At 22.9% G+C, this 26,381-nt stretch overlaps 9 protein-coding genes across 9 annotated transcripts in view; 6 read left to right on the top strand and 3 right to left on the bottom strand. All coding sequences in view use genetic code 6, as the record gives it.

Moving 5' to 3' along the window:
* Nucleotides 1–326: 326 nt before the first annotated feature.
* Nucleotides 327–5,477, top strand: TTHERM_01087810 (transmembrane protein, putative; the record flags this gene model as incomplete). The annotated part of the gene is made up of 8 exons (XM_001017873.3): nt 327–353; nt 543–870; nt 926–1,110; nt 1,170–1,902; nt 1,952–2,121; nt 2,173–3,136; nt 3,187–3,641; nt 3,912–5,477. The coding sequence occupies 8 exons, from the start codon at nt 327–329 to the stop codon at nt 5,475–5,477; spliced, it is 4,428 nt and encodes a 1,475-aa protein (XP_001017873.2).
* A 1,577-nt stretch (nt 5,478–7,054) lies between these two features.
* TTHERM_01087800 (hypothetical protein) lies at nt 7,055–7,675 on the bottom strand (the record flags this gene model as incomplete). The annotated part of the gene is made up of 1 exon (XM_001017872.1): nt 7,055–7,675. The coding sequence occupies one exon, from the start codon at nt 7,673–7,675 to the stop codon at nt 7,055–7,057; it is 621 nt and encodes a 206-aa protein (XP_001017872.1).
* A 1,152-nt stretch (nt 7,676–8,827) lies between these two features.
* Nucleotides 8,828–9,451, bottom strand: TTHERM_01087790 (hypothetical protein; the record flags this gene model as incomplete). The annotated part of the gene is made up of 1 exon (XM_001017871.1): nt 8,828–9,451. The coding sequence occupies one exon, from the start codon at nt 9,449–9,451 to the stop codon at nt 8,828–8,830; it is 624 nt and encodes a 207-aa protein (XP_001017871.1).
* A 2,111-nt stretch (nt 9,452–11,562) lies between these two features.
* On the top strand, nt 11,563–12,297 carry TTHERM_01087780 (poly polymerase and DNA-ligase Zn-finger region family protein; the record flags this gene model as incomplete). The annotated part of the gene is made up of 1 exon (XM_001017870.3): nt 11,563–12,297. One exon carries the CDS (start codon nt 11,563–11,565, stop codon nt 12,295–12,297), a length of 735 nt encoding a protein of 244 aa, XP_001017870.1.
* Nucleotides 12,298–15,879: 3,582 nt separating this feature from the next.
* On the bottom strand, nt 15,880–17,784 carry TTHERM_01087740 (hypothetical protein; the record flags this gene model as incomplete). Its single annotated transcript, XM_001017867.1, has 1 exon — nt 15,880–17,784. The coding sequence occupies one exon, from the start codon at nt 17,782–17,784 to the stop codon at nt 15,880–15,882; it is 1,905 nt and encodes a 634-aa protein (XP_001017867.1).
* A 1,553-nt stretch (nt 17,785–19,337) lies between these two features.
* On the top strand, nt 19,338–19,864 carry TTHERM_001086751 (hypothetical protein; the record flags this gene model as incomplete). Its single annotated transcript, XM_012798068.1, has 2 exons — nt 19,338–19,519; nt 19,576–19,864. The coding sequence occupies 2 exons, from the start codon at nt 19,338–19,340 to the stop codon at nt 19,862–19,864; spliced, it is 471 nt and encodes a 156-aa protein (XP_012653522.1).
* An 814-nt stretch (nt 19,865–20,678) lies between these two features.
* Nucleotides 20,679–21,070, top strand: TTHERM_001086740 (hypothetical protein; the record flags this gene model as incomplete). The annotated part of the gene is made up of 2 exons (XM_012798067.1): nt 20,679–20,965; nt 21,022–21,070. The coding sequence occupies 2 exons, from the start codon at nt 20,679–20,681 to the stop codon at nt 21,068–21,070; spliced, it is 336 nt and encodes a 111-aa protein (XP_012653521.1).
* A 1,824-nt stretch (nt 21,071–22,894) lies between these two features.
* On the top strand, nt 22,895–24,945 carry TTHERM_01086730 (kinase domain protein; the record flags this gene model as incomplete). The annotated part of the gene is made up of 8 exons (XM_001017865.4): nt 22,895–23,009; nt 23,202–23,543; nt 23,663–23,839; nt 23,891–23,949; nt 24,016–24,138; nt 24,198–24,216; nt 24,285–24,612; nt 24,660–24,945. The coding sequence occupies 8 exons, from the start codon at nt 22,895–22,897 to the stop codon at nt 24,943–24,945; spliced, it is 1,449 nt and encodes a 482-aa protein (XP_001017865.4).
* A 1,373-nt stretch (nt 24,946–26,318) lies between these two features.
* Nucleotides 26,319–26,381, top strand: part of TTHERM_001086729 (transmembrane protein, putative) — a gene marked incomplete at both ends in the record, with an annotated part of 320 nt that continues 257 nt past the window's right edge. Inside the window, one exon of the mRNA XM_012798066.1 lies at nt 26,319–26,381. This exon is cut by the window's right edge and continues 145 nt beyond it. Within this exon, the coding sequence (XP_012653520.1) occupies nt 26,319–26,381 (63 nt within the window).

Genomic DNA, 26,381 nt, shown 5'->3' with positions numbered 1-26,381 from the left:
TCAGCTTTAAAATAAATTAAGTCTATCTAAAAATCTTTAGAAGAAATTTCATAACAAATATTTAAATCTAAGATTGAATAAAGTTTCTAATCTGACTTTATTATTTAATTAATTAATTATTTATATAATTCAGTATTGCTTATTCCGTCATTAATCTTTTAATTTCAATAAAAGTAGATAACATTAAAGATACCAAATAGATACCTCAGAATCTATTGCATGGGCAAACATTTTTAAAAATCACATTTTTGATTATAAATACAAAACATCTACAAAATATTTCGATTTATCAAAAGAAAAATACTAAGTAAAAAATTGAAAATAAAATGCTATTCCTATTGGTGATCTTAAATGTAGGCAATTTAATTCTACTATTTATCATTTTAGCTCCCTTTAATAAAATATTATTCATATAATTTTTAATGAAAATTGAATTCCTTCATGAATACAATTTAGTTCTACTATGTTATAAAACCCACTTATTTTTTAAATAAAGTATTATTTAATGGTGTTGAAATAATTTTTTTGTTATTTTTATATAGATTTCAATACAGTAGACTCTCTGCGATTGGAGATTTGTTTAAATTTTAGATGGATTAATTTTGTAAATTAAAAATGATTTAAGCTTAGCTCATGTTTAGATTGTTACAAATGATGAATCTGCGATAACCAACTCAACTGTAAATCAAGATTAGTTCTAAAATGTCCAGATTGTAAATTAGCTTTGGTTTTGGGCAAAGAACTAATAAAATTATCTGCTACCTTTTTCTTCAAACACCTTTAAAAGGAGAATGACCTATAACGTATATGATAAAGATAATAATTTAGTAAATTATGGATCATTCAGAAGCTTCATTAAAATATTAAATGGTTTGTTTATATTTTTTGAGATTTTCATTTTAAAAACTCATTATTAATTTTAAAGTTCAGCAAAGATTAATTGATGGGAGCTTCAGAAGCAAGTAGCTCTCAATTGTTGCAAACACTTATAAATAATTTAAAATTGTCAATGACTCAAATGAAGATTACTATTTCCAAATCCAAGTATAAATAGGTAATAATCTTATTTAACAGCCTTAAAATATGTTTAACTTGTTAGTAGATGGCCAGGTAGTTATCTATTTATTTATTTGATTTCTTCTAAAAATTTAATTATTTTATCTTATTAGCAAATAAACAGTTTTTAAAGTTGCTAAAGTAATATGCTATTTTCTATTTGTTAGTGCTTCAAGCAAACAGATTTCCCATAATAATTCAAAAATTTAGAGTTTGTCTTTTAATAGTATTTAATTTCAAGTATTTAGATCAAAATGCAGTTATACAATCAAGTGAGCTCATTCGAATCTATAGATATTAGCACTTTCAATTAGTTTTACTCTGTTTAATATCTTCTCAGTAATGACATGTAAGCATTAGTAAGACCTTCTTCGTTAGGTAAACTGTTAGCTTATGAACTTGCATTTAATCTGAATTTTACAATATTTGTAAATTGTGATTTATATTAAATCATTTTACCACCAAGTATAAGCTAACAATTTACAAAGGCAGCACCAACTTTAATGGCATAATTCTAAACCAATAGTAATTTTACTGAATAAGTTACTGATTACTACAATAATGGAACTTTAATTTTACAAAAAAGTCTTTCTTTTAAATCTAGCAATACTCTTAATAATATCTAGATTTTGATATAATAATTTGAATTTTAAGATTAAATAGACGATAATTCTTCCTCAAGTATTGTTTTTAATTGCAGTTAAAACAACTTATTTGTTAAGAACTTTACTATTTCTAAGATATAATTACCAAATGCTAATCTAACTCAGACATAAATTGTATTGAATAATACAGATATTCCAACTTTGAATATTATAATTCAAATACCTCCAATAAATATCCTAAGTATTTTATTATTTCTTAAGCAATTTATTAAAAAATTAATAAAATTTAGGTTCAGTTTTAACTTTAGAACTTCCTAATGGAGTTTAATGCTTAAATTAATCTTAGACTAATATTCTAACAAACGGATTTGTTTATTCTCAGTATTAATCGATTGATAATTCAATAAGCTTCCTGTCAACAAACTTCACATCTGCCTCTATTTCAATCACTTTTACAAAAGTATTAATAAATCATTTCATTATTTTTTAACATATTTAATATTTTTCAAAGGTAAATAAAATTGATGGAAATCAAAATCTAACAAAAATAAATGTAAAATGCATCTTTAATTCCACAGTTTTATTTTATGTTGACGCAAATACTTAATAGACAATAACTATAATTTAACCTCCTTCTCCTCCTCCGCAAACTCAAATATAAATAAACAGCTTCAACTAAACAAGTTTCTCGTCTTTGAGTATTTATGAAAATAGAACTTCTGTGCTCTCATAATTAGCTTTTTCTTTCTCTATTTTAAAATTTCTAGAGACATGTTCTTGGCTTATTGTCTCTTTACCATTAGAATTCACAACAAGCTTTTAGCAAAATTCTTCATTTAATCTTTTTGGCTGCCATGGAAATAATTATTAATACACTCAAGTAAATCCACTTTCTGCCTAGTCTGTTATTGGCTATACATAAAATAACAATTGCATCTACATTTCTTGTTTAGCTTTATAACAATTCTCACAGCTAAACAACAACAATAATAATAACTATTGCTTGAATAATACAGTTACTATTTAAAATGTAAAAAGTTATGATTTAGCCACTTAGACTTAAGGATTAAAAATTTTTGTTGCAAACAGAAATAGTTCAAATAAATAGGATCTGAATCCACCTACTTTTTTTAGTGAGAATTTAGATTTAAATAATAATAGCTTACCTTATTATTTCACGAACTCAGAAGTATCTACTTATCAAGGTATAAATTTAACAGAAGTTGATTTGAGTTATTTAGCATTCAATACAATATCAACATACTTAAGAGATATCTTCAATTTTACTATGACCTTTTCTTACCCAATATATTTATGGGAGAAGCATCATCTAAACATTTAATTACCATACTAATTTCTTGGTAGTAATAATATCACTTGCTAACCTGCTTCTTTTGTTTAATGTTCTCTATAAATGGGAACTCAACAAAACTATTCAACTTTAAATTTACTCATCCTCTAATAAGTCCTTCCAGGTAAATATAATTTTCTTTAATTTTAATATAATAAATATTATAACACAAAGATACAAAAATAACTATCGAAGTTTATTAAGTAGTAGTAGTAGCTGAGAATACTATTTAGTAGAAATAAGCAGTAATAAAGTTATTTTTAGAAAACAGACTTATAAACACTAAAAGTAAGATCATAGATGTTTTGAGTGATTTAATGCCTTAAAATTTTATTGTATTTTCAACTAGTTCTCCTCTTTAATTATCAAATTCTCTACTTGGATTAAGTGATGTGAATTACACTTTTTTTATTAAATAAATGAATTTGCCTCCCAAAATAAATGATAATTATTACCTTTCCCTAACCTTAGATTAAAGTTTTCTTCTAGTATCTAATAATTACAATTGCTCAATTCTGACTTAAGGAGAAAATTAAATCTATTTAGAATAATAATTAAAGTGTCTTTTTTATTTTCCTAACAACTTTATTTTTTCTATTTCTAGCTTCGCAATAATGTCTCAGCCATTTGTAAATTATTATTTTTTACTTAAAAAATTATTTGCTGCCAACAAAAATATCGATATATTTCACAAAGCTCTACAAATATTTTTTTTATAATATAAATATAGTTAGTTAGTTAAAAAGTATTTTTTTAAAACCCCCATCTTGCTAAATAATAGCTTATTATAAAATTATTCTAATAAATTTTTTTAATTTTTTTAGTAGGGTTTTTAGTTAATATTATTTTTATAATTTTAAATAATTTTTATTTATTATTATTTGATAATCAAAAATTAGTAACTTAGAATAAGTGGTTTGAGAAATCCCTCTGGTATTGTTGAATAAAATGAATAAAATGTAGCCTAGACATATAATTTTTAATTGATATGGAGTACACAATAAGGAAATAGTTTCAAAAATGTTTGGCTTATATAATCAGTTAGTCTCCCAATCACTTCCAAATATACTTGCTCACCCAATTGCTAAGCTTGCGCATCAAATTACGCTGCTTGTACAGCTTGTGCTCCTGGATATCTCAAGTCGCAGTACAATCATCACGCCGTCCTTGCTTGTCTTCCTACATGCAGCCCTTAATATGTAGCCTATAATGGTACTTGTTTAGCTTGCTAGCTAAAAGACCCTTAATGCTTGTCATGTTCGCCTTCAAATCTCACTTAATGCTCAAGCTGCAATCAAGGATATACGCTGGTGCCTGAGTTCAACGGGTGCGTCGATAGTCACTTGCTTCAGACAGCAAGATCAAGATTATTAGATTACTCTTTATCTACAAATCTTGCAGATAATATAGACACTACTCATCCAGATGATGCACAAAAATCAGACAAAGCGCAATCCTTGACTAGAATGACTGAAGAAAGTTCAAGTGCTAAGGCCGATTAAAGGGAAGGCGGCGAAAGCAGCAGCAATACTGGCAGTAAGGTTATGGGCCAGTTGCAAGATACTGTAGGCGCTTTAAAAGGAGGAGGAGCAATCTTTATATGGATAGTGTTGGCAGCATTGGCAGTGAGTGTGAGTTAGAGCGTTCTCAGATACACCTACAATAAATTGAAAGGGAAGAGTCATTCGAATGGGAGCAGCAGCGGCATGAGGAGGAGCAGCAGCGGCAGTAGAAGCAGCAGCAGTGGTAGCAGTAGCGCTGGAAGGAATGCGAGTGGGAAAGAGCATAAAGGAGTGAGAGAAAGAGAAAAGGAATTGCGTGGTTAGCGAATAGATTGTCTTATGCTTTTTTTGTTAAGTGTTGCTGAGGCTATTCAAATGCCTTACACTCTTTTGTGGGGTTTTTCAGTATCAGGAGGGGATTTTGAGAGTCCTGTTTTGTAAACCTTGCTCGGAGCTTGTGCATTGAGCACTCTATTGTGGATTTTTGATGCATATTTGTTAGGTTCTATCCTTGCAAACTCGGAGAACACGCCAAAGACTAGCTGTCTTTTGAATCCTCTGCCCTCTTCAAAGAGGGAAGGCTGTCTTTCTTTTCTAATAGTACCTGCAAGATTAGCTTTCTGCCTCATACCTAAGTCTGTGAGCTTGACACTAACTAATATCTTTTCAGTTGAAGGGTGGTTTAGATATCCATATGGAGAAGACGTCGAAAGAGCTACCATTGTGCTGACAAACTTTAGAAAAGTGCTTTCGTCTTAAATCAAGAGCAACGTTTCAGGTTTATGCTCACTTGTGTCCTTTCTGATCCTGCAGTATCCTGAAGTACTCTCCAGCTACGTGCAAATTTACGATCTTATTATTTTTGATATTGTAATGACAATCCTCTGTCTCACTAACATCAGAAATGTAGACAAGCTAATCTCCACCTTAAATCAAATCTAAGAAAGCGAGGGAGAGCTTTGAATAAATTAAAAACCAAAAAATTAATCAATCAATCAATTAGTTAATTCATTCATTCATTAATGAAGATGCTTGCTTTCAACTAGAGTCAGCTAAATGAATAAAAGTAAAAGACTCTATATAAATATATATAAATAAATAAATATAAAGAGATAAAAAAATAGATAGATAAATAAATAAATAAAATTATAGTAAATTTTTTTATTTATCTTGTTTGTTGTTCAATCTATATTTTTATGTATGTATGTCTGTTTCTCTATTTTAGTTAGTTAATTAATTAGTTTGTTAGTTAGTTAGTTAATTATTTAGTTATATAGTTTTTAGTTCATAATTTGCATAAAAACTGTAAATATTTTTCTTCTATTTTTAACTGTAAAATGTATTAAAAGAATAAAGCTAAATAAATGATGAAATAAAACAATATAATTTATATTGAGACTATAATAAAAACCAATCATTTTGTTTATTTACTTTATGAAAAGGTCTTTTTAATTGTTTGAACTAATTATTTTTCAATTACTTTTTTCAATTAATATCAAAAACTTATTAAAGACAGCAAAATTAATTATGTCTTAATTTTAAAAACTTATTGTAGACAAGAAAATAAATTAATTAATTATGGAAATTTAATACTAAAAAATAATCTTAAAATTAAAAGGAATTATGTTTCTTTAAATTAGCAAAATTAATTTCAACAATTGAAGAATTACATTTATTTACTTACTTACTTAAAAATTCAACATGCTAAATAAATAATAAAAAGAAATTATTTTAAATTATTTTTATGCTAATAAGCTATTTAATTTCTTAACCATTAAAAATTTAGTAAATTTATGAGCAAAAACAAATAAAATAGGTATATTGAATGTAATGCAGAGTTATTTATAATTTGAATTGTAATCTATTTCTTAGTTAATATTCGTCTTATGATGCTAAATTATTTTTCTTATACTTTTTTGATAATAAAAGCTGATTTATTTATTAATTAAGTGATTGATTAAGTGAACGAATGAATGAAAATACACAAATTTTGATTTTATGGTAGTTAGCTCTGTTACAAAATTTAAAATATATAAGAAAATAAATATTATTTTAGAATTAATTGGATTTGATATCAAAATTATTATAAATATGAAATTAATTAATTGGATATTATCAAATAATTTTTGGCATTTATTTTAAATATTTTTATGTTTTGATTTTGACATTTATTTTCATTTAGAAAAATCCATACAAATAAATATAGATGAATAAATAAATTTTATACCAATCAATTAAATAATCAAAGATATTTTATATATTTATATATATATTACAAGTTTTTACTTACAAATAATTTTTTTAATTAAGTATATTTAGAAAGAATTTTAGAATAGTTGATAGATAATCTATCTGTATTTTTGTTGGAGAAAAGCTTGTATGTATATATATGAATATTTATTAATTATTTTAATAAAGTTAGTAGTTTTTTTGATAAAGACCTAATAAAATGTTTAAAAATTTGTTTTAGGAGTGAAATATGCGGATGAATAAATAAGTTTGCACTCAATGAATAATGTTATTATTAAGTTATTTTCTTTTCATATCTAGTCAAGTTAAGCTAGCAAGTCTTCAAATTCGTCTTTCTTTTTTTTTTCATCATTACTTGATAATCCCTATGCAGCAAGTCCAATTCCAGCTAGTGCTACAGCTAATCCTAGTCCACCTTTGAGAGCTGTAGTTTACATGTTATCATCGCTGTAGTTAGATACGATTATAATGAGATGGTCCTCTATATGCAGCTTTTTTAGCATCTCAACACAGTAGAACTAGCAATTCTTTGAAAGGATTTTATAAGTGGGATGATCTTCCTAATATTATTTTGCATATGATATCATATCTTGCAAAGTGGCAGGAGAACTTTTTAGGCGTACTTCTAAGACAGTAGTATGTTTTTCATCAACTTCAGATTCAGGGAGTTTTTCAAATACTACCTTTGCTCCTTTTCCGCCATCACCATCAGATATATGATTGATTATTAGAACTCCATTTTCTAGCTCCAAAACTAGAAACATATGCTCAGCTCCTAAATACTTAACAACAGGTATATCAACTGGGCGAGCCATAACTTTAATCTCTTTTACCTTTAAATGAGTACAATCTCGTACTGTCCTGACTTACATACCTTCTAGGTTCATACTAAAAACTGTACTATTACCCATATTCTTATCTAATTCAATTAGATTCTTTATTAGTTAATTTGTTATATCCCTACTTTTAAAGCAAATATCTTTCTACTATATAATTTAATATCTATTTTTAATAATAATAATAATAATAATAATAAATATTAATAAATAACAATTTTGCCTTATTATGTATGTTAGGAAATTTAAAATACTTTTATTAAAATACTTTTCTTTTTTCTATTCAAAATTTAATTTTTTAAAACAGACACAATTTAGTTTATAATATAGACAGATTTTAAAATAATTAAATCTGCATTATTAAATAATTAATAAAGAAAAGTATTTACTTGAAAGTAAATAAATAAATAATTAAGCATTTCTATTTAATTACAATTAATCTATCAAGTGTTTCATCTTATTTGTAATATATAAACTTATTCACGTTTATTTATATTAATAAACTCTTTTTGTTTTCTTAATAGCTAATTATTAATAACTATTGCAATCTTTATATTTATTTATTAACTATCTCAATTTAAAATACAGGGGTTTAATTTTGGAATATAACCAAAGTTTAAAAATAAATTCTTTGAATCAAATATAAAATCACTTATGTTAAGTTTATGGAATTCGCATTTTATTCACCCTCATTTCACTACTAAAATTAAAAAAAATATTTTTGTATGCCAAGTGAGTCATTTATATATTTATTTAACAGCACTAATTATTAGTATGAATTTAATTTATTGGATTTTATCAAAATAATTATTAGCATTTACTTTTGATATTTTGTTTACACTTTGTAAAATCCATACTAACATTTATAAATGAATTTAGGATATATGAATGAGTTAGCAAACTTAATAAGAGAAATAATATGTTTTTTTATGTTCTAACTGAGTATTTATTTGCTTACTTACTTACTTAGAAACAAATTTTTAAATTAATATATCTTAAAGAATTTAGAATTGTTGAAATAATCTTAATTTTTGAAGAAAAACATAAACATGGATGATTATTTTTTATTTATTTATTATTTTAATTTAGTTAGTAGCCTTTTTTCTAATTAATTAATTTGATGAACATCAAAGAAATGTTTTAAAAATTTTTGTTTTAAGAGTGAAATCTATTCATTCTTAAATAAATAAGTTTGCACAAATGAATAATTTTATTATATATTTTTTTTCATTCGGAGCAGGTTTAAGGCTGCTTCACTTCCTCATCAGATTTCTTCTCTCCTTCATTAGCTCCCTTTCTTTTGCAGGATAAATAGATTCCGATTCCGATTCCACTTAAAATAGCTGCTGCAATTCCACCATTTCTTTTTGTATTTTTCATATTTTCGTGGCTATAATTCGCTACTATATAAATGTGAACTTGTTCTACATGCAGCTTTTCTAGTATTTTAATGCAGTAGAACTAGCAATTCTTTGAGTGAATTTGATAATTTGGATTTTCTATCTAATATTATTTTGCATATGAAATAACATTTTGCAAAGTGACATTACGCCTTATGCACGCAGTTATGAGAACCTCCTGTCCTTCATTAATTTCGCATTAAGGGAGTTTTTTAAATACTACCTTTGCTCCTTTTCCACCATCGCCATCAGATACATCATTGATTATTAGAATGTCACCTTCTAGCCTCAAAACTAGAAACATATGCTTAGCTCCTAATTACTTAACAACAGTTATATCAACTGAGCGAGCCACAACTGAAATCTCTTTTACCCTTAAATGAGTACAATCTTGTACAGTGCTGACTTACATTTCTTCTAACTTCATCTTAAAAATTGTATTATTACCCATGTGTTTACCCTATACGATTAGTTTCTTTATTAGCTAATTTATTATATCCCTACTTTTAAAGCAAATTTTTTTCTACTAAATTATATAATAGCTATATTTAATAAAAAAATATATAAATTAATTAATAAGTTTTGCTCAATTCATAAAAAACACATAAAAAATAAAATACTTTCATTAAAATATATGTTTTTTTTACTTCTCAAAGTTTAATTTTTTAAAAACACATAAATAATTTAGTTTATTATATAAATAGACTGATAGATAGAAAGATAAATTTTAAAAACTAAATCTGTTTTAAATAGTTAATAAAGAAAATATTTTCTTGAAAGTGGATATAAATACTTAATTAAGCTTTTCTATTTAGTTACAATAAATCTATAAAGTGTTTCATGGTATTTGTATTAAAATGAACCTACCTATTAATTTTTATTTATATTAATAGACTGTCTCTGTTTTCTTAATAGCTAATCACAATAATTATTGTAAGCTTTATATTTATTTGTTGACTATCACAATTGAAAGTATATTTGATTTCTCGCTTGTTTAATATAGAAAGTTTTTTAATTTTTATATCTTACTTGGAAGCAGAATATTAGTTTTGCTTAAATATTCTATGATCGATTTCTTTAATTAAATGAAATCTCAATCTATTTTATAATAAATATACTTTCAAGCTTCTTTTCTGATCAATGTTAAAATGAATTAGGCTGTGAATTTACTCTTCCCTTCAAATAGAAAATAATTAAATTACTATTCATTAAACAGCTATTACTTTACAATAATTTTTCTTTAATATTAATAAATATGCAATCTGATTATTCTTCTTTATGTTTTTCAAATCAATATTTTCATAGTTTTTTGCTTAAATTAAAAAAAAAACATTTTTATTTATCTTTAAATTTTATTTTAATTTCTTCTTTATATTAATTAAAATAACTATTTCTGTGCCTAATTTTATTTTTAAAATCTCTATTTAAAAGTGTCATTGATTGTTTGATTTAATATTATTTTAAATCAAATCTAAATAAAATTTTTAATCTAAAATTGTTTAGTAAAATATTTTATAATTAATTATTTTTTAAAGTTTGAAATTTGTGTATCATTTTTCCATAAAATTTTAAAAACATAAATAAATTTGATATAAATTATTAATTAAAAATAATTTTAATTTTATAAATTTTATGTTATAAAATTATTTATTTTTCAAATTTATTTCATTTATCTTAATAAAAAATATTATAAAAAAATAATTGAAATTTTAAGTTTTTGAATTCTTTTGAACATATTAATTTACATCAAACATTTTTTCAATTTAAAAATAATTACTGAATATTAACATGTATTTGCATCATTTATATAAATAAATAACTAATTTACTTAAAAAGTAATTAATTTAATATACTATCTTTGAATTGATTTTTTTATGAGAATAAATAAATCCATTTTTATTCTTCTTTATTTCTACTTTGTTAATAAAAAGAAAATAAATTAATAAAGATAAATATTAGAATAAATGTTTAACCATCTTTATTTCTATATCAAATAGCAGTTTATTTTTATCTATGTTAGTATAGATTTTATCATAATAAACAAAATATTTTCTCACATTAAATATGACTAAGTTAATTATTGAAATTAAGATTACCTAAATAAAAGACATTTAATGCAAATGAGATACTTTTGAAAAGATTCTAAATAAATTTTAGGTTGTTTATTATAAAATTTTCAATAAAAATATAAATTTTCTTCTTTTTAAATTAAAATTTATATCATAAAATTGTTTTATCTCATAAAATTATTGAATAGATAGGTGAGAGAAAGAAACAAAATATCTAAATGCGAAATTTTATTTCTAAATATAAAATAAATAAAAGCTTTCTACCAATCAAACGAATGCACTTGAAAAGATCAGCATTAAATGTACTGCTTACCTCTTTCTGATTAGAATAAATTTTCTTTATTGTTTTATCTATTGACCTTTAATAGTAAGTATCCTTTAGAAATATTAATAAAAAAAATTAATAATTTAATAAATATTAACAAATCAATTTGAAAGCTAATAAATAAATAAACAAATTAAATACATATTATTCAAAAAAAAGAAAAGATAGATGGTCCAATTATCAATAGAAAAAGCCAAATCAGCAAGATCTTCTTGCAAATAATGCAAATAGAAGATCGCAAAAGATGAAGTGCGTGTAGGAATAAGTATTTCTAAAGGAGACTATGATGAAACTTCTTGGTATCATGTTTCATGCTTTTCTAAGACTAAATTTGCAGGATCTAAAGACATCGAAGATTTAGATGGCTACAGTGCCTTATCAGGAACAGAACAAGCAGAAGCCAAAAAGAATTTTGATAAGGGAGCCAAAGCTGCTAAAGGTAAAGCAAAGGGTAAAAAAGGATCAAAAAGTGAATCAGATGAGCCTGAAAGCGGAGACGAAAGTGATGAAGACTCTGGAAAAGGTAAAAATGGTGCAAAAAAAGGAGCTGCCAAAAAGGGAAGCTCTGGAGGTGCCTTAGCAGGCTATACAGCAGCTGAAAAAGCAAAATATGAAAAGTATTATGAAGAAGCTTTAAAATTATCTGTTGCTGCTATCAAATAAGCTCTCAAAAAGAATGGTATGACTCAAAATGGAAATAAACAAGAAATCGCTTCAAGAATGGCTGATTGCTAAACTATGGGAACTCTCCCAAATTGCTCAAAATGTGGAGGAGGTAGACTTAGATTTAACTAACAGGATGGTACTTACTTCTGCAAGGGCTACATGGATGATGCAGATTTTGTCAACTGCTCAGCAAAATATCCCAAAAGTGAAATCACTCGTGGCACTTGGACTGATTGAGTCTGAAACATCAAAAAAATATAAAATAAATTATTTTAGTTGAAAACTTGAGAGAATTATGAATGAATCAATCAATCCAACAATTATTGGCATCTACGAAACTTAATTACAAAATATTTTGAATTAGTAAGTGAAAATAATTAAAATTATAAGCAAACTTATTAAAAATGAACCATTTTAAGTTTGCTTTATATACTTTAATAGTTGATAAGAACTTGTGTTTATATGTCTATAGTAAATTAATTAAAAACGATTGATTGATTCTCTATCTATCTTTCTAATATTAATATCATATTATTTATTATTCATCAGCAAATAAAATATCTATCTACTTTGATCATATCTATTATTTCTTTCTTTCTTTCTTTCTTTCTTTCTTTCTTTCTTTCTTTCTTTCTTTCTTTCTTTCTTTCATACTCATCTTACATGTTCTCTTTACTTTTATTCAGTAAAATAAAAATTCATCATGACAAAATTTTCTAAAATAAATGTCTTCGTCTATCAACTGAGTAGAATTTCACTAAAAAAATTAAAAAGTGTTTATTTTTTTATCTCAAAAAAGCGAAGTAATGACAATTTAGACTTATAAATTATTTGTTCTAAATAATTTGTTTGAATTAATCCAATTGAATATAAATAATAATTAAATTTTGCGCTTAAATCTTTAATTCAATTTGATCAAAATTTAACGGTATTAATTAACAATTAATTATTAAAGATACAAATAAAACAAAAGTCTTTGCAAAAGCTTCTATTTGTCTAAAACCCAAAGTAGATTCAATCCTATAAATAAATTATTCATTCATTCTTTATTTTTTCACTCTTGATATTATTTTAATCTGAATTTAATTATTTATTCGAATTTAAAAACAAACATATTTTTCTTATTTATGCAAAATTTCTGCCAGTTTTACAATTAAAAAAATAAGGTCGTACTGGGATTCGAACCCAGGTCAGAGGATTCAAAGTCCTCGGTGCTAACCGCTACACCATACAACCTTACTGATATTTTATTGAAAATAACAATTTTTAGTATATTCTAGCTCAATTTCAAGTAATAAATATTAAATTTTCTATTGCAATTAGATCAAAAAGTTTATTAGAAATAATATCTTTCAACTAATTTCAGAGATTTGAATAAATAAATAAATTAAAAAATAGAGTAACTTCGAGAATGAATAATCATTTCATTACTTTCTCAATCAAAAGCCATTAAATTAAAAGTTCATTATGTAAATAATTAATAAAATGCAATAAAAATTTAATTGAGCTATTGAGATCTTACCAAAAGATAAAAATTTATTTTTCATTTTGTTTTAGCAAAGCTTTAAATATAAAATATATTACCTGAAGCGCCAAAAAATATTTAAAAGCAATAAAATCAATAAAGAGATAATATATTCCACAAATATATTGATTGATAAACTCAACAAATTCTGAAATATTAAAATTAATTTACAGCAATTTAATTATAATAACAGTGCAATATTTTTTTTTAACTTTTAAAACTTTCAATCTGAATACTTTTTTGAAGATAGAAATGGCAATAAATATAATAAAAATATTCTCAGATTTTTGGAAAAGTATAAAAAAATTAGTTTATTTATTTTTAGTATTAGATTAATTTATTTATTTATTTTAATAAAATTTGAAATTAAAAATAGAAAATAGAAAATTGAAATATTAACAATCAAATAATTGGAAAGTTCACTTAGCAATTAATCATTTTTTAATACTTAAAAAGCATAAAATTTCATCAGAATATATAAAAGTATTTTGAAATTATTAATTTGTAACATTTCAATGTTTTAATTTTAGTTGAGAAATATATTCTTAAATTTTATAGTAAATTAAAAGAAGCTTTTAAAATTATCAAAGCAGTATTTGTTTATAAAATGAATTAAATTGTGTTTGCACATAATTAAATATTAAAATAGTAACTTATATTGTTATAAATCAAGATAAATTTTAATTTTTTTTAGCTTAAGCTTGCTAATAAGTTTGCATAAAGGTTTTAAGTAAAAAAAAATGTAAATTAAAGTAAGAAGTAATACTTACAAATTGTTACAGAGTTTAATTATGAAGTTATTTTTATTAATTCTAGCTTAATTTAATTATTTAATACTTTTGCTAATACTTCAATATAATTAACTTAATTAGCAAAGTTTGTCAGATAGTTTTCCTATTTAGTGGATTTTACAAAAATTTAATAGTTTTTTTCAGCTGATATATAACTTTAAAAAAAGGATGGAGATTCCTATGAATTACTCTGTAAATAAACTTATAGTAAAACAAATTAATTATAAAAAGAAAATATTCTTAATTTTAAGATTTTGTGGTTTGATTAATTAATACTTCACTTATTATGTTAAATATCATTATTATTTTGTTGTTGTTAAGCAAATAAAAATTATTGAATTTTTCTTATGTTTAAAAAATATGGTTAAAGTTATTTACATAATAAAGTGATTGAATTATATATAGAATATTTATCATAATCAATACTTCACTTAGTATATTAAATATCATTGTTATTTTGTTTTTAAAAATAAAATGATTGATTGGAATAAAGAATAATTATTATTAATCAATACTTCACTTAGTATGTTAAATATCATTATTTTTTTGTTGCTAAGTAAATATAAAAATATTTTTTAGGTTAGTTTAAGTTTAAAAATATATTTAAAGATTTCTATTTTGTTATTTTTAAGCAAGTAAAATATAGATAAAGTTATTTAAATAATAAATTGATTAATTGGAATATAGATAGAATAATTGTGATTAATCAATACTTTACTTAGTATTTAAAATATCTGTTATTTTGTTGCTTTTAGGTATAAAAATATTTTTTAGGTTAGTCTTAAGTTTAAAAATATGAATGAAGTTATTTTTATAATAAATTGATTGATTGGAATATAATATAATTATGATTAATCAATACATCTCTTAATATGTTAAATATATCAAAGCTACTTAATAAATTAATTAATTGGAAAAGAGAGTAATAATAATTAATCAATATTTTTTACTTTGTTAGTATACTAATTATCATTGTTATTATGCTGTTATTAAGCAAATATAAAATATTTTTTAGGTTATTCTTAAAAATATGGATAAAGTTATTGAAATATTAAATTGATTGATTGAAATATGCAATAATTATGATTAATCAATGCTTTTTGCTTATTCTTTTAAATATCATTGTTATCATGCTGTTTTTAAGCAAATATATAAATATTTTTTAGGTTAGTTATGCTTAAAAATATGGCTAAAGTTATTTACATATTAATTTATTTGATTGGAATATGCAATAATTATGATTAATCAATGTTTTTTACTTATTCTTTTAAAAATCATGGTTATTTTATTGTTGTTAAGTAAATAAAAAAATAATTTTTTAACTTTGAGTTTAAAAAAATGGATAAAGTTATTTACATAATAAATTGATTGGAATATAGAATAGTAATTTTAGAATTTTTAATAATAAATAAATAAAGAAATAGCGAATAAAGATTTATTTGTTGATTGATTTTTTGCTTAGTTTAAATTTCTGGGTAAAAATCAAGCTTTGATTTAAAAAAATCAGAAATCATCTAAATCAAATTCATCACTATCATATTTATAGGCATCGTCTTCGTCGCCTTTGTTATCTGGCTATTTAGCTTATTTGTTTTGATAATTTTGTTATACATTAATTTTATTATTTTAATTTAAGTTGCTTTCGTTTTTGAGGTAAGTTTACTACTTTTTAACGTTTGAAAAGTTGCCATCAATTTCATCTTCATCCAACAAATCTTCAAAAAGCTCATCACCATATTAATCACTTAGCGGACTTTTTTCATGGGAATTTTAATTCTTTAGTTTTTATTATTAGCTTTATCTTGAAGCGGGCTGAGTGTTAATATTATGGAAGCCTTGCGAATTCCTTTAGTTACCTTGCTTGCTTTAATTGATATCATCTAAATCATCTAGATCTACTTCTTCATCATCTTCAAATATATTTTTAGCTTGGTTTTATTGTTGTTGCTAAATAATGCTGGGATTTCTGCTTGCATTCCCAATTTTAACTTTGGATTAATCAAAGGCTATGCTGTCTCTGTTGTTTCCAAAAAATACAGATGCCTTTGAAATTTCATCATCTAAAGTGTAAGCCAACGAGTTACCATCATCAAGAAACTCGTTTTTCATAGCACTTTGTTGAAGACCATCTGCGTTAGAAGTATCCTCAAAAAGCTAATCATATTTTCTATTAACTGTTTGCTTATTAATATCATTTTTACTTACATTATTAATGTTATTGCTGTTATTATTACTAAGATTATTACTATTATTATTTTAATTCTAATTGCCTAGAGTTTCTTTAGATTTATTTTTCTTCAAGGTTTGGTTTGATGTCCCGTAATCTACACTTTTTCTTTCTTCGATAATAAAAACTTCTTCATCTTTAATAGTTTTATTCATATTCTCATAGCTAACATTATTTTGACTGTTGCTCTATTTATTATTAATTGTATTAGCATTATTAGCTTGATTTGTATTTGATCTGCTTGAATCTGGCTTACTTTAGTTCCTATTGGAATATGGCTAGTCCCTTTTATTTGATAATTCATCGCCACTGTATTCTTTTACTTTTTATATTTAGTTTATGTTTATCTAAGTGTTGTTACTTTTACTTTATTAACTTTAAGATTTTTCTTTTAACTGAATTTCTGCTGTTATAGGCTTTTGAAAATCATCTTATTTATTAGATACTCTAAAAGGCTCAGAATCGCCAGCAGCTGAATAAGATCTTTCAGCTTTCTAATAAGATTTTTATTGCTTCTTTTCTGAAGGAGATTAAACATGAGGAAACTTTGCTCCTCTCACTATTTCTTAGTCATTCATTTGCTATAAAATTTATTCATGTTTCTTTTTAATTAAATATCTCTGCTTTTTTAATTAATGGTTAACGTTAGAGTTTACGCTCTTAACTATGTTCTTTTGAATTCCTTCTATTATCCCTAATAAATTATTCTAAATGCTAATTACAACTTTAGCTGCTTCTGCTTGAAACTGCTAATTTGGATCTCTTCTACTTCTGCCTGTCTCATTATTTGTATTGTTGTTATTATTATTTGAAAAATTGCTGCGAGAAGTATTCATATAAGGCGACTTTACATTTTCTTATTCTTGATTGAATATTTGTTGAAATTACTCCTTGTAAATGCTAGTCTTTTAAGCATTATTTCCTTTATTTATTTGTTATTGGCTATTATTGAGCTGTCTATTCAAGGGAGATGGCTAAGATTAAAAGGAATTTCTTTATTTTATGAGCTGAGGATTCATTTAATACTGTATTGGCATTTATGGATAATATCTATTCATATTTTACATAACTGCATATTGCTGTTGTTAAGCTATTGCAAATTAGCCTGTTTAAAATACAGGCTCGATCCCATCCTTCCAAGGAGAGTTATTAGAGAATAAGCTTGATTGGCTTGGCTTCATTATTTGAGAATTTGCTAAATCTCTTGGTCCTCTATATGTAATTCGCTTTATAATGTAAATTTAAATTAAGTTTTTATGCAATCTCTATTTGAAGTCAGTACAATTATTTAATCAATTAAATTATTCACTATTTATTTAAAATCAAATTTTTTAAAGAAATGAATGCTATATTTATTTATAGATCTTTTTAATTTTATTATATTTTATTTATCATTCTTAATGTACTCTATATACATTCTCTTCATATCTTAAATTTGAAAGTATTCAAAAATTTAATATATATATTGTATTTTCAAATGATTTCTTCTTTATAAGTAGTAATCCTTCAGCTTTAACTTTGGAAAATAATTACTTACATATAATTTTCCTAAAATAATTTATTGATTTTTCATTTATTTGTTTATTCATTTAACTATTTTATGGTATTGTGCTCTCAGTTATTTTATTTTTTCATAAAACAAATGAAATAAAAAGCATCTAAATCTATAAAGCATCTTTGATAATCTCAATTAAAATGAATCCTTTACTTTTTTATAGAGGTAATAATAAGTATTTTATCTCTTTGACAAAAGAAAACTCTTAAAAAGGCAAATAAATAAATAAACAAAGCTAGCAATTACTTTGATTTATCTAAAAATGTTATTTTCATTTAAATTTATTTACAAAGTATGAAATTTTAAATTTGTAAAACAAATGCTATTACATATTTGTAAACAAAAAGAAAATTTATTAATAATAATAAATTTAAAAATCAATTAAAATATCATTTTATTCTACTTTTGAATAGCAAAATAAGATGCAAGTAAAAAATTTATAACTTTAATTAATGAAAAAATAGTTTAAAAATATTTTTTTTTAAATAAGTAAAATTAATTTAAAATTTTTAAATTTAAAGATTAAAATTTAAGGATACAATTTAATTTTTATTTTTTTTATTGATAAAAACTTATAATTAATTATAGTCTAAAATAAACTTTTTCTTCAATAATTATTAGTACTTATACTTTTTATTTATTTCCTTTTTATTTCTGATTTATTTGTTTTTGCTAAAATGAATTTTTTTAAAATTTAACTCAATACATATTTAAATGTAAGAAATTAGTTTATTTATTTTATTAATCCTTTTTTTCTAAAAAATATTTTTTGTTTCCAATATCAAAGTATTTATTCTTCTTTTTCATTATTAAAAATATAATGAAAATCCTTATTACTGCATTTACATTAGATAAATCATATATAGTTATAAATAGAGTTTAAGAAAAATAGTCAATTAATTACTTTAAAATAGATGGCATTATAAAAAATATAGTAACAAAAAGCATTTATTTGATTAATCAAATAGGACTAATGGATAAATTATAGTTCATCAATCATTTCAGGTACTACTTAGTGTCAATTTAGAAAATGGGCACATACGGTTCATTAAGGGAAACCAAGTTTAAATGAATGATTATTGTTCTTTTGCAATAAATATGGTCTAATAGTAACTTTAAAAATCATTTTTGGAGTTATTGTTTTTGTCCTTCTATAGATAAGTAAGTAAATGACAAATAATGCTAAATTTTTTTAAAGCATTTAGCATAATTTAGAAAGCGAATCAAGTAATAACCTAACAAAATTACAAAATTCTTGCTTTTTTTGTCTAACATAGTACATTTTAATTTAGAAAAATGATGTTTCCTACCTCTTGCACAAAAGGATAAAATGATTAACAATCTCATGATTTGAATTTAAGGTAAATACTATTTATGGTTTTATATTATGGCTAATTCTTAATTAATAAAAAAATAGGCTTAAGCAAGTTTAAAATATCTATTATTTCCTAAACAAGCCATTTTTATCACTGAGAGAGAGATGTAATGACGAAAATATACATATACCATTATTATAGAAAAAAAAGTAAGCAAAGATAAATTATTTTAATTGGCTTTACAAAATAAAGCTTAATCATATAAAATATTTAAAATCTTTTCATAAAATAACTCTAAAAATATTCTTTCTAGCCTCATTTTAGCATGCTTATATACTTAAAAAAGTTTTCCTCAGAATTATACTTAAAATCCTAGGTAGTAAAAGTTGAAAAAGGTGTTGATTGAGACATCAACAAAAAACAATATCCATAAAAAATAATATTAATAATATAAAACTAAGTAATTAATGCATATATATATATGTTAATGATTTTATTCATTATTTAGAAGTTTTTATTAATCATATTTACTACTTTTAAAAATAAAATAAAGCTTTATTCATTCATATGATTCTTTTTAATTTACTTAGAGATATTTAATATTCTTTTTATTTTTCTCCCCTCATTTACTTACTATTATTTATTTAAAAAGTTAGTATCTATTTATTTTTCATTCATATTCATTTTTAAAAGTCATTCATGGCATTAGAATATTTGATTCTTTAATTGCATTAGGTAATTATTATAAACATATTTGCATTACATGTTAATTATATAAATTAACTCTCCACTTTTAACAATCCTTACCATAGCATCTCCATACTGATATCACTAAATAACTTTGAAGCTTACCTAAAGTCATTCTAGTTTATTCATTTTTAATATTCCTATTTTTTTTAAAAAAATATTTTTAGTACCCAATCTCAAAGTATATATTTTTCTTTGCTTAAAAAATATAATGAAAATCCTTATTACTGCATTTAGATTAGATAATTCATAGTTATAAATAGAGTTTAAGAAAAATATTCAATTTCTTTAAAATAGATAGATGGTTTGTAAAAAATATAGCAGCAAAATGCTCTAATTTGATTAATCAAAAAGATTATTGGATAAATTTTAACACATCAATCATCTCAGGTACAACTTAGTGTGAATTTAGAAGTTAGCCAAATATGCGTCATTAATGGAAATCAAGTTTAAATGAATGATTATTGTGCTTTTGCAATAAATATGGTCTAATAGTAACTTTAAAATACATTTTTGGAGTTATTATTTTTGTCCTTCCATAAATAAGTAAGTAAATGACAAATAATGCTAATTTTTTTAAAGATTTAGCATAATTTAGAATGAGAATCAAGTAATAACCTAGTAAAATTACAAAATTCTTACTTTTTTTGTCTAACATAGTATGTTTTAATTTAGAAAAACTATGTTTCCTATCTCTTGCACTAAAGGAAAAAAGGATTAACAATCTCAAGATTTGAGTTTAAGGTAAATCCTGTTTATGGTTTTATTTTATGGCTAATTCTAAATTAATAAAAAAATAGGTTTAAGAAAGTTTAAAATATCTATAATTTAGGCCATTTTTATCACTGAGAAAGAGATGTAATGATGAAAATATATATCTACCATTATTATAGAAAAAAAGCAAGCAAAGATAAATTATTTTATTTATTTTAATTGGCTTCACTAAATAAATGCTAAATCATATAAAATATTTAAAATATATTCATAAAATATATCTAAAATGCTCTTTCTAGCCTCATTTTAGCATGCTTAGATACTTAAAAAAGCTTTCCTCAGAATTATAATTAAAATCCAAGGTAGAAAAAGTTAAAAAAGGTGTTGAAACAACAGCGAAATATAATTTTCATAAAAAATAATATTAATAATATATTTCTAAGTAATTAATTCATATATATGTTAATGCTTTTAAACATTATTTAGAAGTTTTTATTAATCATATTTCCTACTTTAAAAAAAAACAGAATCTTCATTCTTATGATTCTTTTTAATTTACTTTGAGATATTTTAATATTCTTTTATTTATTTTTTCCCTCATTTACTATTAATAAAATAAATTGTTAATATCTATTTATTTTTCATTCATATTTATTTTCAAATGTCATTAATGACATTAGAATATTTGATTGACATTAGATAATTATTATAAACATATTTGCATTACTTCTTTCCCTTATTGAAATCTATGTTTATCTAATAATTAGATAGGTATTTTACCTTAATAAAGGAGGAAAATTTGATTTGATAAATATTCTAATAGCTCTCTATTATTTTTGATATTATTGAAAGAAAGCCATTTCTAACAATAAAAATTATAATCATTTGATAATTTGATAGAATGTTTCATAGCTAGATTATAATAAAATAACTGTATATATAATTATATTAAACTTTTTATGATATAAATAAGTGAGAATTTCTTATACAGTAAATAAGCTAATCAGAAAAATATTTAAACCAGTAAAAAGATAATAGTTGTAGATTTTTCAGTCAAATAGACAAAATATTTAAATAAAATTTCATACATAGAGTTAAAATAATATTGCAATTAATACTTGTTAATTCTATTATCTATATTATAAGTTTTAGTTTATCTTGTTGATTGATACTTTATATTTAAAAGCAAGTATACATACTAATTGACCATATTTTAATTTTGAAATTATTTAGAATAACAAATTGTTTTTGTTTAGAAATTTACAAAATGCTAAAATCTGTTTATAGTCATAAATTTTTTCTTCTTTTAAAATATAACTTGTGAGAAATTTGATAACTAAGTTTCATTAATTAGATGAACTATGTTATATATAAATTATACTTTTACTTTGCTATAATATTTTATAATCCAAAATTTGATTCCTAATGCCATTTACTGGTATTTTATTATTGTGAAGATAAATGAATGGTAAATTTTATTCAGGATATAAAAAGCTTAAGTTTTAAATGTGAAATATGTATGTATGTTAATATTTACTTAAAGCTAGAAATTTTGTCCTTTTTTACAGTTTAAATGGTGAAATTTTTGAGGCCTAATATTCATCGTTTGGCTATCATTTTATAAATTTCTATTTGCTCTATATTCGCTTATCTTATAGATGATGTCATCTTATATTTTATGATGATTCGAAAGATGATTGAAAGTAGGGCTAATATAAATTTTATTGATATTATTATCTAAGATTTGATACGTAATATTTATAATTTCTGTAAAAGAAAATTTTTGTCTATTAAATATTCTAATTGCTAATTAATTAATTTACACCAGTTTTTAACAAAAAATTAACATTTAAAAGTGAAGAAATATTGTTTATTGGAAGATAATTAATTTATTCAAATTAATTTGTTAGAAAAAAAAAATTGTAATATTAAAAAATCGATATTATCAGCTAAAATCTCATGGCATCTTAAGAGGTTAAACAACAATTGATATGGCATGTCCAAAACAGGAAGAGAGTGAAATAAATGTATAAAAGGAAGGGTATCCAAATGCTTGATAAGCCTGAACTAATGTGTAAATAAGATTTAAATAAAATAATATTTAATGACTTCAATAAATAAATATATCTGTTAAAGCATTAATTACTATTTGCTACATTTAAAATTAAAAACATTTTAATTATTATAACAATCAATTAATCAATAAATTAACTAATTAATTAATTTATGCCAAATTTAATAAATTTTTAACTTGGTAAACCAAAAGTTTCTGACATCAAAGAACCAAAGTTGAACCCTTAACAAGCTTCAATGTATTAAGCTATGAAAATTGAATTAACTGAAAAAGGCTACTCTGATTTCAGGTTTTTAGGGTAGGGAGCACAAGGATTAGTCTTGTTAGCAAAAGATTTTAAAAATTAAATGAGATATGCCATCAAGGGCGTTTAAGTGAGAGATCTTTAGGGAAATCTTTATGATGAAGTTTATAATAAAGTGAAATAAGAAATAGATATACTCAAATAATGCAGAGGCTCTCCTTACGTAGTCAGTCTTTTAGACTCATTTGAAGGAAAGTAGTTCATGTACTTAGTTCTAAACGAGTGTTAGGGTACATAATATTTTAATTTCTATTTATTTATCTATTTTACCTTATTATTAAATAAATATAAATACAAATTAACTATTTAACCAATTTTATAAAATTTTTTAATGTAATGTTATAAAAAGGAACTCTCACTGAAATCATAGAAAGTAAATTAAACAAAAGACTGAATGAAATATCAGCAATTAAATATGCTAAGGATATTACTGAAGGCCTTTACTACATTCACTCTAAGAACTGTCTTGTTAATGATCTGAAAATGGACAATATCTTAATTGACTATAATGGAAATGCCGTTGTTTGTAAATTATTAACAAATCTAAACAAGACTTCATATTCTAAATAATATAAAGCCGATTTTGGATTAGCAGATAAACTGACAGTTAAATCTGGTTATTCACACAATTAATATGTATAAATTAATCTTTTACTCAACACTAACAAGAAATTTATTTAATTCAATTCAAAAAATTTTAAGATGGGAAACTTTATTTATCAAGCTCCAGAATGCTATGACCCAACTGACAAAATAATAGGTAAGGTTTATTATGATGAATATTAAAAACTAGGGATTTAAGTCAAACAAGAACCAAGTAACAGAGTAAATATTTAAATTATTCTAATTAAATGTTAATTATCTTGTTTTTGTAAATTTATTAGAGCGAAGCATGTTCTTTAGGTATTAAATAAAATAAAAAATATACTGGTTTCATTTCTCTAATTTAAAATAAAATCTAATATAAATAGGTTATATAATTTATTCTCTTATCTAGGGAATAGATTTCAACTTAGTATTTAATAAACATAAGCCATTGAATTATGATGGTGAGTTTTAAAATTTTGTTTATAAGAAAAATCTTTAAGAACTTATTGATGGATTAACTTAATTTGTCCCAAGGAAAAGATTGCCCATTAAAGAGGCATTAATTGTTTTAAAAGGAATTATTAGTTTAGAATTTTAGTTAGATGAATTGCTTATTTAGATGATAGATGGAGATACTCAAAAGCTCGCTAGTTCACTTAAAAATGAAATTGAGTTCATATAGGATTTGTCAAATTAGTTTTATCCTATAATGTAAGAATATTTTTTAAATCTATTACTTTTTCTAACTTTTTTTGAAGTAAAAACTAGCAGAACTTAATCTAAGAGTTGAAAGAAGACCCTGAAAAAATACTTTTAGTTATTAATCAAAATTTTGCTCAATATATCCCCAATTTATTCAAATTAATTCATAAAAAAGGAGGCAAAATTAGCAGAATTAGAGTAAGCAAATTTCATGCTTAAAGAGACTATTAGCCAGTCAGAAGAAAAAACTAAAGCTTTAATAGACAAATTGCAAAAGTAGGAGGAAATACTAAAAAATTAACTGTAATTACAATAAAAAATATTTTTACAAAAAAAAGCTGAATAAAAATATTATTTAAATAGAGAGTATTCACTTTTAATTATTTAAACACAACAAAGTTCTTTAATTTTAATATTTAATAGCATGCAAATTATTTTTAAGCTTTCTTTATTAAGAAAAAAACTAATTTTAACTAAAATTAACATAATAGCCAGTAATTTCTTTTAATTAGCTTCCCCTAAATATGATTTCTTTCATTTAAATTAATTAGAAAGTAATCTTTGATTTGTTTTATTTTTAAATTATTTATTTTTTCTAATCCTTAAATAGCAAGTACCTACCTTATTTTAATCATAAATCTCCTTTTTAAATTATACAAATTTATTTAGTACACAAAAAAAGATGTAATTTTTTGCAATTAATTTATATGTTTTATACCTTAAAATTTATCTTTATAATCAACAGGAAGTAAGTAAATTCGAAAGTCGGTTGTAAATAAATTTTTATATATATTCTTTTAGAGGGTCACATTTTTTATCTTCAATAACTACTTCTCAATTTAAATCTTTCACCTAAATAGATTGTAATCTATCATACAATCATTAAAATAACATACTAAAATCTACTTAAATTTTAAAAATAGCATGTATAATCTTATTGAATTCAAATTCATCAATTTATTTTCAAAATAAAAACAGGTAATTTATTTTTTAAAGTCGTTTTGATGTTATTATAAATATTAAATTATCTTTTGTATTCAAAATAGGAAGTAATTAATATTTTAGAATGATTTTTGATGAGAAAATAAATGCTGAATTAACTTTCATATTCAAAATAGATAGTAATTAATATTTTAGAATGATTTTTGATGAGAAAATAAATGCTGAATTAACTTTCATATTCAAAATAGAGTGTAATTAATATTTTAGAATGATTTTTAATGAGAAAATAAATGCTGAATTAACTTTCATTTTCAAAATAGGAGGTAATTAATATTTTAGAATGATTTTTGATGAGAAAATAAATGCTGAATTAACTTTCATATTCAAAATAGAGTGTAATTAATATTTTAGAATGATTTTTGATGAGAAAATAAATGCTGAATTAACTTTCATATTCAAAATAGCAAGTAATTAATATTTTAGAATGATTTTTGATGAGAAAATAAATGCTGAATTAACTTTCATATTCAAAATAGCGTGTAATTAATATTTTAGAATGATTTTTGATGAGAAAATAAATGCTGAATTAACTTTCATATTCATTCAAAATAGACTGTAATTAATATTTTAAAATGATTTTTGATGAGAAAATAAATGCTGAATTAACTTTCATATTCAAAATAGGGAGTAATTAATATTTTAGAATGATTTTTGATGAGAAAATAAATTCTGAATTAACTATCATATTCAAAAAAGAGTGTAAAAATTTTGACATGTAGTAGGTGAATAAAACAAATTATTTGATAAACCAGTTAGTAAAGAATATTTTAAGGATT

The sequence above is a fragment of the Tetrahymena thermophila genome (genome assembly GCF_000189635.1).
Source record: "Tetrahymena thermophila SB210 genomic scaffold scf_8254606, whole genome shotgun sequence".
NCBI lineage: Eukaryota > Ciliophora > Oligohymenophorea > Hymenostomatida > Tetrahymenidae > Tetrahymena > Tetrahymena thermophila.
The sequence above is the reverse complement of the archived record's forward strand: the minus strand, read 5'-3'. Positions and strand labels throughout refer to the sequence as shown.